Source organism: Mytilus edulis, chromosome 9, assembly GCF_963676685.1.
Source record: "Mytilus edulis chromosome 9, xbMytEdul2.2, whole genome shotgun sequence".
NCBI classification, from domain to species: Eukaryota; Metazoa; Mollusca; class Bivalvia; order Mytilida; family Mytilidae; genus Mytilus; species Mytilus edulis.
The window spans coordinates 78,220,774-78,237,641 of record NC_092352.1 but is presented as its reverse complement, the minus strand read 5'-3'; the positions used below and the strand labels follow the sequence as shown (position 1 = coordinate 78,237,641).

At 31.3% G+C, this 16,868-nt stretch overlaps 1 protein-coding gene across 1 annotated transcript; it reads left to right on the top strand.

Moving 5' to 3' along the window:
* Positions 1-5,648: 5,648 nt before the first annotated feature.
* LOC139489116 (trypsin-1-like) lies at positions 5,649-15,516 on the top strand. The gene is made up of 7 exons (XM_071275247.1): positions 5,649-5,730; positions 8,385-8,494; positions 9,167-9,270; positions 10,324-10,595; positions 12,256-12,398; positions 14,072-14,129; positions 15,372-15,516. The coding sequence occupies exons 1-7, from the start codon at positions 5,685-5,687 to the stop codon at positions 15,467-15,469; spliced, it is 831 nt and encodes a 276-aa protein (XP_071131348.1). The 5' UTR covers positions 5,649-5,684; the 3' UTR covers positions 15,470-15,516.
* The last annotated feature ends 1,352 nt before the right edge of the window (positions 15,517-16,868 follow it).

The window sequence follows — 16,868 nt, the reverse complement described above, 5'->3', positions numbered from 1 at the left end:
ATGGTCATAGGCATAATACTGGGTTTAACAAATATGTGTTCGAGGAAACATTACCTTTAGAAATGCATGTCTGTCATAACTGGTCCATGCAAGTACCGTGTGGTATCATTATATGTCATAGTTTTAAACGCAATTTAGGGTGTTGCTCGCATTGGCCACGGTTTTATAAATATGTGTAAATTTTAACGCATTTTAGTGCGATTAACTTACATGTTTTGAAACACAGTATGCAATACAATATGTGTTACAATGCCGGATCGTATTAATAAAAGGAAGAATCGAATCAAAAATATACAGAAGTTATATATACAAAACGAATGTAGATGTCTGGCTAAGACTGAAGGTGAGGTCGTGGTCAATATATACAAAAGTAAATATTAATAATACAGGAGTGATTCTAAATAGTGGAAGAGAAGTATCACGTCCAAAGAATACTATTATACATGTAATATTGCTGCTGATTGTGCAAAACTTCTCTCGAAATAATGTTGTTTGCTGTATCTCCATTTTCATGTGAATAAATCATTGAATTTTTAAGAAAATGATGAATATTCGTTAAATGTAATCAATTTTTTTATATAAATCACGCAGAAAAGACGGAGGGAATAAGTGTATTCTGCTTAACGCATTACTGATTATACACTTAGCACTTACGGTAGATTCACTGTATAGCGCTATTTTGGATTGTACAATAACAATACTGAATAGGTAAATAAAGGCAACAGTAGTATACCGCTGTTCAAACTCATAAATACATGGACAAAAAACAAAATCGGGGTAACAAACTAAAACTGAGGGAAACGCATAAATATAAGAGAACAACGACACAACACTACAATGTAACTAACACACACAGAAACGGACCAAGCATCAAACAAAATCCTACGAGAGTAACAAATATAACATCAAAACCAATTACATGAATTTGGGATAGAACCGTTAGTACCGTTTATATGAATATGGCAGTTGTTATCATAGTTCATTTGTATGTATATTGGCGTTTGTTTTGTTGTACTTCAGTGTTTCTGTTGTTCCGTTACTTTCCTCTTATAAGTGATTTGTTTCCCTTGATTTTAGTTTGTAACCCGGATTTGTTTTCTCTCAATCAATTTTATGTTTTTCGAACACCAGTATACTACTGTTGCCTTTTTTTCTTAACTTAAATAAGCAAATGGGTAAGACTGTTAATCTGTAGACTTGTTATCTGTATAAAGAAAAATAAGTCATTAACTGCATTAACCACAATGTTTGAAGAAATAGTTGTGTTTTTAGAATCAACTTTACAACTGAACCATTTAAGGGGAGATAACTCGTATAGTAAATATTCCATACTGGAATGATAGTGACATTTTAAACACTTAAAGTATGGTTCCTCATTTTCATTCTTTTTAAGGTAGATTATAACACCTACATCATTTTTATGAACTATTTATGATAATTTGAGCACGACTTGCAGCTTAAACAATTGCAAGATGACCCATACTTTCTATTATATTTTTGAAAAAGCAATTATATAAAATAGTAAAATCTTAATTTTTGACAAAGTATAAAAACCTAATATATTACTAATTAAAAATAATATACAAACACAAATCAGCAGGATGTTTAACAATGGTGAGATTGATGGGATACAATGTAACTCTTGATTTTCTCCGTGGCTAATCGAAAGAGGGACCCAGATTGGGTCGTCTTTTTCACCTTCCTAAACTTCACAAATTAAGTGAACTTGTTCTTTCTTCAAGGGATAACAAAACAAACGATGGCAGTAAATTAATTGCCCCATGCAGACCAATTATTTCTCAATGTAACTCTGTCACCGAAAAGGTTGGTAAATTTATTGATTACTTTGTGATACCTATAGTTAAAAGACAGACCAGTTACATTAGAGATAGTGGGAATTTCATAAATAAAATAGAAAATTTAAGGCCTGAACAGGATTGCCTTTTAATCTCTTTTGATTAAACCAGCATGTATACAGACATGGAGTTCAATGCACTCATTCAGTCTGTTGGAGGGGTTTATATATTTTAATAAATTTCCTGTTGACACAACTTTAAATTTTTCGAAAAACTAAGGATTGTCTTATCCCCGGAATAAATTACCTTAGCCGTGTTTAGTACAACTTTTTGGATTTTCGGGTCCTCAATGCTCATCTACTTTGTACTTGTTTGGTTTTATAACTATTTTTATCTGAGCGTCACTGATGAGTCTTATGTAGACGAAACGCGCGTCTGGCGTATTAAATTATAATCCTGGTACCTTTGATAACTATTTATATATATATATATATATACATGTATATACAAAAAAAGTTTCTTTTCAAGCGGTGTACAGAATTATATATTAAAAATTAAATACACAAAAAGAGTTGTCACGGAACAATGTTAGTTTAAAATTAGTCCGAACTAGAGACCTATTTTTTACGGATATTAATCGATTCGAATCATGGTTTTGCTTGAGTGTAATATAGTTCAATCGGCATACTTCGGATGACCACGCTTCTCTCCGTGGATGTACGGAATCAGCCTACTTGAAACGAATGGAATATAGTTGTCGTCCTGACTCGAGCACGTTGGCATCATGATATATAAGGCGATAACTTTATTGATGGAATAACGACGTTCTATATTTTTGATCACACAACATTTCAATTAACAATGGAATCTATCGCAATACCTAGATGTGCACAATGTTTGCATCTATTTATTAACACGTTCACTGAATTGATATTTATCTCTTCCATAAACTAATTCAAAAATGTAATTTGTAAACAATGTCACGATTTGCACACAATTCTTCTTAAAATCGTTTAAGGTTATGAAACTATGAAGGAATTATGGTCTACCAAAATAGTTTGAGCTTTACTGCGCCAAGCATTCATTCCATTTGAACCAAACGACGATTGAAACCAATATATCGACATGAAATAGAAAAAAGTTGTTCATGCATGTACCATCATTAGCTAAACTGATATCATTTGCCAATAGTAACACAACGAATATAACATGTGGATCCTGGTTTGTTTATTCTCTCTAAGTTTTGATCGGAGTCGGCTTACTCAGTTTATAGTTTTCTAAACATGTTGTATTTTGTATAATTTTGTTGGTCATTTTTTTGTTTTTAGCCATGGTGTTGTCAGGCTACTTTCGACTGATGAATTTAATTGCCCCTTTGGTATCTTTTGTCTCTCTTTTAAATTTTATGTGCTAAATAAGTTACCGGCTTTTATCCAGGTTCAAGCTTTTGGTTTCTATAAATAGTTTTGCCATGTCATGATTAATATTGTCCATTTGTTGCCTTCTTCACTTTTGATGAGCGTGTTCTGTGTATTTATCAGGTTAAAGACGGCGTAAAAAAATACGATTTAAACACACACAACTGTGTTTCTAACATTCCAACCTTTACTAGGTCTACGTTTGTTATCAATGATGTGAGCAGTTAACTTAAAACGAAACTTATTTGCATCAGAAAAAAACAACAAATGCATAAACAAAATGATACAATATCTTTTATTCTCAATTTTGCACATGAAAAATACAATCTAAGATTATTTACAATTAACGTATGTATTAACTGATCATTATCAAAATGAATGTGTTTTTAAAACATGTCTTCACGACATTGTCGGCTCTTTGCCAGTTAAAACAGAATTGAAGAGTCAACTCCCTAAGGCAATTTTTTTATCCCCTTTTCATCTGATGCATTGCTTTCAAATAATTAGATTTAAGCGCTCCAAAGAAGAGAAATCCATTTAATTGCAGAGAATATATGTTATTTATAAGGTACATTTTTTTTGGTCAAAAGTAAAATCACAAAAATAGTGAACTCCGAGGAAAATTTAAAACGGAAAGTCCGTAATCAAATGGCAACACCAAAAGCTGAAACATATCAAAAGAATGGATACCTGACTTGGTACGGTCATTTTCTTATGTAGAACATGGTGGATTGAAGCGGAATTAATAGCTAGCTAAACCTCTCACTTGTGTGACAGTCGCATCAAATTTCATTATATTGACAACGACAAGTGAACAAAACAAACAGACATAATAGGTAAACAATGTCAAAAATACAGCTATAAACAATGTGCTCTAATCTTAATCACTACAAACAAATAAAATAAAATAAACAGATATGTAACAAAGAAGCAATTGATTGTTTGTATCTTTTGAGCACAACTTTAATAAATATAGACAATATCATAGTTGTTAATTATTGTTGGAAAATAAAGCTGCAGTACTCAGAGAGAACAACTGATCTTTGGTCTAAAAACTTGTAATGTTGTTCAATTTAGATCGGTGTAGAACGAATTATGAACAAAAGTGTTGACAGACTAGTAATTGATGTAGATATACAACTGCTAAAACTCAACCAAAAATGTTCCGGTATATTTTGAATTATTTATTGCTGTATTGTTAAAACGCACAACAAATGACCTACGTGTATCTTCATAAATATTGCTGTAAATGAACTCTCCTCATACATACTATCTGGATTGCAATGTTGTGCGCCAGACGCGCGTTTCGTCTACACAGAACTTACCATCAACGTTCGGATAAACAAAGTTAAATATCATTAGGCCAAATAAAGTACGAAGTTGAAGAGCTTTGAGGACCCAAAATACTTATATATTTGCCAAATACTGCTTCGGAAGTCTATTCAAGGGTAATGAAAAAATCCTTAGTTTTTCGAAAAATTTCACATTTTGTTAAAAGTTCATTGAGGATAAATACCATACAAATGATGTTAACACAGAAGTGCTGAATACTGGGGTGGTGAATAAGCGGCGAAGGATATCAAAAGGTCTTTCAAGCGCATAAACCGAATATGTACTGCCAACGCCATGGCTAAAACAAAACGGCAAACAGACAAATAATAGTACGCAAACACACTACATAGAAAACCAAAGACTAAGCAACAAACTGCAGGGAAAGCAGATCCTGTTCCACATGTAGCACACACAATGTTGCTCCTTTAAGTAAAAAATATCGGAGAGAAAAACTTCATTATCAGTTGCATTGACACAATGGTTTAAATTTTTTTTAAAAGATAACAGGATTGCAATTTAGTACGCAAAAATTGTTCAAAATGATTCAGAAATGATGCGATGCCAATTTTTCGTATCAATTATTGCAAGTAATTTAAAGAGCAGAAACATAACAACCAACTTATTCAAGCATTTCAGTCGAGAGTTATCTGCTTTAACTTTTCCATAATTAGGTTGTAACATTTCATTATAGACTTGAATATCATTATAAAAAAGGTATCACAGTAACATCTCTCATTCACTTAATGCATGTTCTATATTTTATTTTGTTTATATATATATATATATATATATCCCGAACAGGAATCTATATTACAAGATATTTAACCTTTAGTCCAGTTTCAACGTGATTTGAATGTTTATAATCTAGGTTAAAGATAAGTAAAAGCAGAGGACAAATAGGGATAATGGTAAACAAAATATAATTGATAATAAAAAAAAACAGAAAACGGTATAGATGCGAAACAGGTGCAAATAAGAAGATTATTAGGATTAATAAGGACAGCAAGAATTGACAGATGATGCGGTATATAAACATAAAGAAAATGCATACAATGTATGTCCCCCAATTCGGTACGGTATATTTCCATTTAAATAGAATAGATATTGATAATAAGCAGTTGTCAAATTCCAATTCATCATGAAAGTCCTGGTTTTATTTGCAGCGGTAATTGGAGCTACATTCAGTATGTATTTTTTCGATAGTGATATGATGTATATATACATATACACACATTTTAACGCCTTGACGAAATAATCAATCAAATGTATTTGATTGTAACAATTCACTTTTTCCAAATCTTTGGATTATTTTAAGTAAGTAATTCAAAGTTCCATGCTTAACACATGATCAATTGGCTGATTTGGATTTAAATGTACATTGCAATAAATTTCGAAAAAGATTAGCACTCTCAAACATGTTTAACCATTCAACTTAACAGTAACATGTAGTCCTGTGGTTGCTCTCTGCTTATAATTACATTATCAAGTTGAATTTGTCTGATGTATCACAATTCATATTATGTTATCTGGGTCCTTTTAAGCTTTGTATGCGATATGCGTTATACCAAAGACAAAGGTTGGAATGTGTAATGATGTCGTGTAAAGTGTTCGTCCTTTACTGTCTAATTAGTAAATATACAACTTTTTTTTTATCTACATGTCAAGAATTAGATAATCTAGTAAGGATCAAAACTATTACAAATAAAATTAATAACAGAATGCCGATATTGTCTAGTCTATCTATATCGATATTAGTTGGTAGTCCATCAAAGACCGTGAACCATGAAACTGCCTTGGTGCTAGTTAAAACGCTGTTTCAAAAGGAAAATCGATGATACCGAATCAAGACTAATTAGTATTACATTTGCTTGCGGAGAGAGTAGTTTTGTGCATCGTGTATATATGGACTGCCAATATGCATACATTCCTGTGTTATCTGATTTTGAGTAAAGACACATACATGTATATCAATTAACTTTTGAGGCAATATTATTCATGGTGTTTAACACTTGTTAAGGGGGTTCGCGGGTCTAAATCATTTATTTAGGATTTCTCTATATTTTTCTATAAATGAACTTTATCTTACCGTTCATTTGCGCTCACAATCCGCCTTCGAAAGAAGCACACATCTTTGTAAAAGTGTTTTTTTTTCTGTTGAACTAATAAGAGAAATAAAGGTAATATCGAAATAAAAAAAGAAATTTATTATAGAAATCGCTCAAATTTTCAAATGAATTAGTTTAAGTACAGCAAATATCGAAATTATATTAAAAAATATAGGTCACCGATGAGTTAAAAGAGATATTTCAATTTTAAAGCCAAAATGGCATTTTTCCACCAAAGGGAGATAATTTGGAACTTTTTTGTATGATGTTTACATTTTAAAAGTCATCTGGGGCCAACACGAATTAATTGTTTTAAATGTTTTTTGTACCATATGATACAGGAACAACTACAAAAGGTAATAAATAAAATTTGTAATGAAAAACAAATGTTTAATTTTTTTCTGAAATTTTTATACCCTCGAGCCTCCTTAAATCATATAAATTGATCGTGTGGCTATGTTAAGACATGAAAAACATTTTGAATATATAAATCAAGTAAACAATATAGGGGAACGATACCAGTGGTATCGACAGAATGTATCATTATATCATCATCGGCGTTGCAAATCAATATTTATGCCATATGCTAAAAAATCTCTGGTAAATCAAGATACAGACTCATCGTAATAGTGAACCTATTCGTTATCTTGAACATAGCATTTGTTCAATGTGTATTTCAAATGTGTATTCCCTATTGAAACAGTTATGACGAACACATCTATGTCAATTCCATATAATAAAGGGATAAAAAAGAAGGATACCAGAGGGACATTCAAATTCACAGATAGAAAATAAACTAACAACGCAATGATAAACAAGAAAAAGACAAACATATATTAAGTAAATTTGCAGGTCCTTAATTATAAATTTAGATATGATATGCTATGCAATGTGACAGGTGTATGTTATTACAGATAATGAAGGTTAACAGGTTGAAGTTGTCACGTTTGTCATTGATCCTGGTTTCAAGTCGTTCAGCTGTCAATTTCAACCATTACATTAAAATAAATGGAACAATTGTGTTGCGTTATAAACTGAAAATGTTTCACTAATATTGTTTGTATGCTCTTAATTGTTCATGTTTGTATCATGTGTTTATCTTGGCTACATGTATATAACGTTTTATCTCAATACATATTTCAAACTAGGACTGTGGTTCAAAGTACTTGTTAATTATAACTTCAACGTGACAGTTGTACATGATTTATTAAGATATGCTTATCAGAGATAATGTAGGTCACTCACACATTTATTTTCATATTTAGTAAATATTATTTGTTTCTCTTCTTTAGTTAAAAAATGTTAATTATTCCCTTTCGAGCAAATTTTATTTTAATCCACTAACCAAATTAAAAGTGGAGAGGTAATAAAAAAGCAGTTAAGTTATGGAGACTTTTAATGTGGTACCTAACACTACAGGGAGATAAATTTGTAAAATCAGCTAAACGTTTCAATCTCGTTTTATTGTTTAGGAAATATTAAGTTTCTCATGAATTAAAATTAGTGTTTGTCAAACTGCTATATATCCAATGAAATTTTTCCAAGACAGTGTGTGATTCAAGTTTTTTGAATTTTTTATATTTTTGTCAAAGGGTGAAAGTAAATATATTTTCAAAATTTTATGAAAATTAAACGCGCCAAATTAATTTCAGTCAAAGTGTTTAGTACCATCGTAAAAGTTCTTCAATGATATTTTGTGTTTATATCTTTTCAATTGTCATTTTGTCATGTAGGTGCGCCGAGTGCCAAAAATACAGGATGTGGAAGCCCAGTAAACGCACCTCATAAATCTACATACATTGTTGGAGGCCGGGAGGCCGTTCCGCACAGTTGGCCATGGCAGGTATATATATGTTTTATATATTAGATATTTGGCATGCCATGTCATCTCTGCAACCTACAATACATTGTTTACCTAGTTTTGTATGTTGTGTTTTGCGTACTATTGTTTGTTTGTGTTTCATGTTTCTTTGAAGAAATGTCATTGTCAGTGAAATGTGTTGTACTCTTTAATACATATTTTATTACGCTTTCTAATATTAGGATGACCAAACGTGTCTTTTTTTCGAATTCTAAACTTTTGATGAAAGGATATAATATGAGACCAACAGCATTTTTATTACGTAATTACCACTATTAGAAGAAAATAATGAATTTAAAGTGCAGTCCCTTTATTTGATGCACATGTCATAGATACATGATATACGTTGGTGCTAATTTGAAATACAATTGAACACGAAAGAGTATTGAACATAAAATGTATATATTGTAGTATTTATTATCTGCAAATATTGCATATATTCAAGGTATTAATAAGGTACATTACAAATACTTTGACCTTTGAAGGGTTGTTTTAATCAGAGAAAACAGCTGAGCCTTTTTTTCTCTAAATATTGCATACTATGTAGGTATTGATGAAATACAAAACAAGAACTCTGACCTGTTGATTTGTTTTTTCAAACAGAAATATCAATTGAGCTCTTTTTTATTTTTATATATATTGCATATTATTTAGGTATTGATGAGATACAGAACAAGTACTCTGACCTGTGGTGGTGCCTTGATTAGAAATAGCGCTGGAAATCTTGTAGTTATTACAGCTGCTCACTGTGTTGATGGGTAAGTTTTTGTTTATTTTTAATTACAGTTATACAATTTCATAAAGGAACTGGAATTATTGCTAACAATAGTTTTAGTAAATGCTGACTAATTTTCAGACCTATATTTGTTTTGGTGAATTTTACAAGAACTAATAAGAATAAAAGTTATGTTAGAAAGATTGCCGTGTAAAGTTTTTGTGAGTCACTATTGGCTGTAAATGTAGCAAATATTTTATCTAATGTTGTGTACAGTCCTATATTATATGTCAAAACTTCCATCTTACACCATGTAAAAAATTTCGTAAAACTTTGCACTTATTTCTTCTGCACCATACACACCCTACCTCTCACCATTTTATTATACACTACAGAACGTTATTTAAAAATACTATAGTCTAGAAATAAACACAAAAAAACCAATCAATCAATAAATCAGAATTGATCATATTGCGATTTAATCAAGGAGAAAGGGAGCTTTACTAAAATGTTAATATTTGTAAAGAAGATTATAACGGAAATATCAACCGTATTCACCAATAAATCCCATTGCATGATTTTTACAAATTGTACAATACAACATTCCAACGTGCACGTTAGACAATGCCCGCACTTAAGCATGCAACATTCTTCATTATTTTTTATACATTTTGTTGGACGTTTACACTATTGAAGGGCTATAACAAGCTATAAAACTAGATTAAATCCACAATTTCATTCATAGAGAAATGACTATATCAAATAAGGAAAATTCGTTTCAAGTGTTTGAAATGTTGATTATGCCATTTATAAGATATGAAGTTTGTTAGAAGTTTTGTATTCTTATTTTTCTATTTTGTTACTGTTGATTCATTTATTTTCGTGGGTTTCAATTTTTGTGGATTGGTGAAAACTGACATATTCGTCTATATTTGATTTCGTGGTTTTACCAATTTCTGTATATATAGCTTATTGAACAAATGTTATTTGTTGAACATTTGAATTGGTGGTTCGCCTGTACACACGAAACCCACGAAAAATTGGTATCCAACGAATAATAATGAATTCACAGTACAAAAAATTAATCTCTTAACAGAACAGAAAACAGACCTGGAGATTGGACCATCGACGTTGGAGTACATTCACGATCTGCCAATGAAGCTAACCAGAGAGCGTATACTGTTTCACAAATCAACAGTCACAATAATTACAATTCAAGAACCTTCGACAATGATATAGCTATCATGCTACTTGCAGGAACAGTTACAGAGAACGATGATGTCAGCCCAATTTGTGTGACGTCATTACCTACCAGTGACTTTTTCAATCAAGAATGTGTCGTAACGGGATGGGGAACTACCTCTGAAGGTAAATACAAATTAGTTATTTATAATAAACATGATAAAGAATTATTAACATTTGTACAAACGATTAAAAGCAAAATATTCCTTTGGAAAGTTTAGATATATACACATTAAAAAGATGTGAAAACAACAATTGTTCTAATCTACTAAAACTTACTTATCTGCCAAAAGATAGTGTTTATGTCAGCAAAAGATATCGTATGTTCCCTCCATTTTGTTATACGGACTAAGTAACGACCACACCAAACCCTAATGCAATATATTTTTCTTAAGTATTTAAAGCATCATTTCAAAATTAAGAGAAACCAAGGCTTGCATTGAAATTTGAATATTCCACCATGTTTTTTTTTTTAAAATATGTATAATAGAGAAATGATTAATCTATCCTGATGTTTAACTAATGAATAAACGGTATAATTCATTTATTATGAATATTTACAAAAAGGAATGTATGAATTTGTCATAGTGAACATGCGACTATAGAAACATTGTTAAACTACAACAAGTTAAATCGATACCCTTTGTGTACTCTCATTTGTATATATGAGATTTAACATGTGTGGTTAAACTGTACTTATCTGCTGTGGACTATAGAATCGTTCTAAATAATCAAGATAGTAACGGAAATAAGCGCGGGCACATTGGTGTATACTTTTATCAGTGTACAATTGACTTATTTACTTTGAGATAACTTCTAGTAGATCTCTCACGTGTAGAACTTCATTTGCTCATTTTCAGGCTTTACGTTTATGGAATAATGCAGCGGAACATGCTTATTTAATAATAATTAAAACAAAATTATCCATTTTTTACGTCTTTAGACATGGTCACATTTGTTCATTGCGTAAAAAAAGCAAATTCAAGGAAAACAATCAATGGACTAAAGAGTTGAAATTAGACTAAATAAGAGTTCAATATAAAAAAAAAAATTGAAAATTTTAGGAAAGTATAAAACGGCATAGAGTTAGATACAACTATTCATACGTCAAATGGTTTAAATTTGAAAAATGCAGAGTACAAAATTAACATAGAAATATTGATAGCATATGAGTCTTGTATTCAATTTCAAGAACAAATATAAATAAAGGATATATATTTCACACCTTTGGTGGATTATTAATTCATATTATAAAATATAACTTCATTTTCAAATAAATAGAATTTTGAATTTATCTAATTATCAAATGTATGCTCTTAGTTAACAAACATAACGTTTAAACGTTTAACGTTTAGTGGTGTTGCCTCATTGTGTGGGCAGATATTAGTCTTTTCATTGTTATTTCAAATATGATTTGGAAACATATGACGAAATCAAGCGATTAGACGCCTAAAACCCCCCACCCTGTATCGGTATGAATGGAATTCCTACTGTGAATATATTTCCACAGAAAAGCTAGGGTGGTTAAAATATATTATAATGTATAAGAGGATTGTTTTATATACGATCAGCGAACGTTCTTTAGCTAAGGTATTTTTTTCAGAAAATGCATGAACCAAGGCGGGAACGTGACAGTTGTTTTCTATTCGTTCTTTAGATTGCTTTAAAAATGTAACTTTTAATTTTGTCAGATTACATGGACCTCCTTTTCTTAAATTTACCTTCGAGTTAGTTATTTTTTGTTTTATATTTTTCAATTCAATTTTATTTATACTACTTTTAATAGGTGGTTCAACATCTGACAGACTACAAGAGGTATACAAACCAGTGCTGTCCGATGCCGCATGTACAGGTTATTTGAGTAATGCTTATAATGCAAACACAATGTTATGTGCTGGTCTTGACGCCGGCGGAAAAGATGCTTGTCAGGTAAATACACTTTTTGCGATTGCAATATTATGTTTAGTAACAGAGCTTACACGGTGATATGTATAAAATAAAATTGAGAATGAAAATGGGGAATGTGTCAAAGAGACAACAACTCGACCACAGAAAAAAACAACAGCAGAAGGTCACCAACAGGTCTTCAATGTAGCGAGAAATTCCCGCACCCGGAGGCGTCCTTCAGCTGGCCCCTTAACAAATATATACTAGTTCAGTGATAATGAACGCCATACTAATTTCCAAATTGTACACAAGAAACTAAAATTAAAATAATACAAGACTAACAAAGGCCAGAGGCTTCTGACTTGGGACAGGCGCAAAAATGAGGCGGGGTTAAACATGTTTATGAGATCTCAACTCTCCCCCTATAACTCTAGCCAATGTAGAAAAGTAAACGCATAACAATACGCACATTAAAATTCAGTTCAAGAGTAGTCCGAGTCTGATGTCAGAAGATGTAACCAAAGAAAATAAACAAAATGACAATAATACATAAATAACAACATACTACTAGCAGTTAACTGACATGCCAGCTCCAGACTTCAATTACACTGATTGAAAGATTATGATTTCATCATATGAAATCAGGCACAATCCTCCCCGTTAGGGGTTTAGTATCATACCATCATAACATATATGAGAAGAACATAACCCGTGTCATGCTAACAACTGGTTTTTGAATAATTGTGTTTAGTTCCGATGCAAAGACCCTATAAATGAATCAATATTAACGCCAAAATATGCAATCTTTAAAGACCTGACAACAGTATCGTAACTATATCCCTTCTTAATAAGTCTATTTAAAGGTTTTGTTAGTTTCGGAGGTGAATACTGACATTTTTGTGCTTTATAAAAAATATTTCCAAAAAAAAAAAATGGATATGAAATACCTGAAGGTATAAGAAGTCTGCATGTTGAGCTATATTTACGAATGATGTCCTTGTACCGATGATAAAATTTAGTAAATGTTTTGAATAGTTTGTGATATCGAAAACCCTGGTATAATATTTTTTCAGTAATACATAAATTTCTCTCGTTAAAATCTAAAACATTGTTACATACACGAGCGAATCGTACAAGTTGAGATATATAAACACCGTAAGATGGTGACAAGGGAACGTCACCATCTAAAAATGGGTAATTAACGATAGGAAATGAAAAATCATCTCTTTTATGATAAATATCAGTATTAAGCTTTCCGTTAGTGATATAGATATCAAGATCGAGGAAAGGGCAGTGGTCATTGTTAGTATTAGCTTTATTTGAAGTAAGTTCAACAGGATACATTTCTTTAGTATACATACTGAAGTCGTCATTATTGAGAGCCAATTATTATATACTGAATAAAGGCAACAGTAGTATACCGCTGTTCAAAACTCATAAATCCATGGACAAAAAACAAAATCGGGATAACAAACCAAAACCGAGGAAATTAACGACAAAAGAGACAAATTGATTGCTAGTTTGAAATAGAATTTAGAAATAAAACTACATTTAGTTCTTATATTTATAAATCTTCGATTGTTTGATTGTAGTTTCCTTCGTACCAACATAGATATGCTCTACAAATTTTGTACCATTCCTTAATTTAGAAATCTAAATGTGTGTGATTTAAAGGAGATATTGTTCTAATTGATTGCAAATTTTATTCTGTACAGGGAGATTCTGGTGGACCATATTCTTGTTTGAACGCTCAGGGCAATTGGGATCTTATAGGTATGTTTTATTTTTTCAAATATATCAGCACATGTACAATGATGTAGGTTTAAGAGAACACGATTTGAACAAAAAAGCGGCAAAAACAATGAGCTAGTTAGCATATTTTCATAATAAATCCAAAAGCGATTAAAAGAAGGAAATGTTTCGATTTTCCTTCGAGCAAAAACATTGTTTAGCTGCCACGTCCTGAATGTTGTGTTTTTGTTAGATGTTTTTGTATCGATCTGATGACTGATTTTGAAAGTTATTTCTTATTTTGTACTTTAGCAATCCTTTCCCATGCTAGGAGCAGGGTTTGTCTCACACAAACATTTTAACCAGCCAAATTATTAAAATGCCTGGATCAAGTGAGGAGCCTGTTGTTTAGTGGTTGTCGTTGGTTCATGTCTGTTAGATTTGTTTTTCGAAAATTGTTTTGTTATAAATTATGCCGTTAGTTTTTTTCAATTGGATTGTTGCATATTTTTTTATGTTCTATGCTTGGCGACCGATGGTGAAACTGTAATAAGTATCAATTTAAATGTGTGATAAACTGAATTTTCTACATGATGCTACGACAATTTACTTGGGTCAAGGTGCTTTGTTGACTTTTTAGATATTCAAAATACGCTTTTTGGTAGGGTAACTTCGTCTTCATACTTAACAGTGTCTTAGAGTGTGTTGATTTGAGATCATTGACCTTTTACTTTGAAATTGAGGTCAAAGTTAATTTTGTTGATTCGGATTTGGACTTTGCTCCAGCTGGTTCTTGATAAAACGTAAGTCCTTTTGGTCTTCGTTTTGGACGATATTTGATCTTGAAAAAATAAAGCGGAAAGTGACCTTGGTTTTTTGCATTAATTTAATGTCACAGGACGTGGAAACCATATACTTGAAGAATCAATGTGATTCAACCTTATCTTTGATCTGTAAGTGCCATTGCGTGACACCGTTGAAATAATAAATGACAAATTGGATTTTGGGTGAACAATGTTTGTTTGGTAGTAAACCTCAGAACATTTTTACTCATCAATTCTAACTAGCCTTTACATTTTCTTTTTTAATTAGTCTTTTTCAGTATCTAAATAGAATGTTGAGTCATTAGGTTTTACAAACCCAGACTAGCACGGAATTATCTATTATAGTTGGCACACTATTATCTATTAACCATAACATCAATTATGAAAGCGGTGTTATTTTTAATTTTAGCAATGCACATTTGTAAATCTTTCAGTCTTGAGAAATGTTTATTCATTGTAGGTATTGTAAGCTGGGGATATGGATGTGCTCGACCAGAATTACCTGGTGTGTATGCAGATGTACATAAATATTTGACCTGGATCAACAACAACTCTTAGAAATTCTACGAAATTCTAAATAAATATATATAAAACCAAATATATAACTCTGCGCACTTTCATTCGATAACTTTCCATTGAATTATGATCATATTGATTTACCAATTAAAAAATTAAAAAAATCCTAGTGGTTAATCATAGACATGTGTTTAATATATATAAGTCTAAAGATTTGCACAACGGTACTAATATAAGATGACAATACACGAAGATGATGTTATAAAATCGAATTGACAATAACTTTCGTCAGTGAACATAATTTTCGCAAGATCAAATATATGAACTTTGTTATCTGTCATTCAATATCTCACCATTTTGATATGATATTTAACAACGAAAAATCTGCACACACACGTGGTAAATCACAGACATGTGCTTTCTTTACCGCTTGGCATCCATCCATCGTCCGTCGTTTGTTAACTGTTTTTCAAAATGTTTTCCCTCTGAAACCTCTTGGCCAAATTTAACAATCATTGAATCTACAAGTGCAGCCGCTATGTTTTTATTACTAGACACCTAATGCACTTTATTTTATACCAAAGACAAAATAATATATATAATACATATTTTCAAGAGCACCATTTATAGTTGGGGAGATTAGTACAAATTACATTCTAAGAAGCAACAGTTACTCATATATTTTGGACTAAAAATACTCTCCTTAAATTTTTTCTTGAATTCAAGCAATGCTTCGTACTAAAAATCAACTTGTTAAAGTCTGAGAATAGAATGATTTACAAATGGATGAAAATTATATATACATGTAACTGTTAAATTAATATGATATATAACAACAAACCAATGTATACTCATGTGATTTAATTGTATCACTACAATATAATAGGTATTACGGTGAGGTTGAATTTTCTATCATTTATTCATCATACTTGCACGAACTTGCCTCAGAAAAAATATCTCTGCACATAAAACTTTGATTCTGTTATCTTTTCACTTCACATGGGATAAAGTACGAATGAAAAGACGAACTAGAGAGGATAGAACTTATTTAAATAAGACTGGTTTAATCTTAATTTTTGCATGCACCCCTTTGAAAATAGTTTTGATCAAAACTGAATGTTCAGACGCCCATGTGTATTGAAACAGACGAGAGAAACGAGATAAAAAACGAAGAAGCTTTCACATATTGTATAATTTGAAAGTCACCTATAAAAAAAAAAACATTTTAATCTCACTGAAAAGTAATACTATATATCCCACATTACAATCATATAATAATGATATTAAAAAAATTGAGAAAGGAAATGGGGAATGTGTCAAAGCGACAACAACCCAACCATAGATCAGACAACAGACGAAGGCCACCAATGGGTCTTCATGCAATGTAGCGAGAAACTCCCGTATCCGTAGACGTCTTTCAGCTGGCCCCTTAAAAAATATG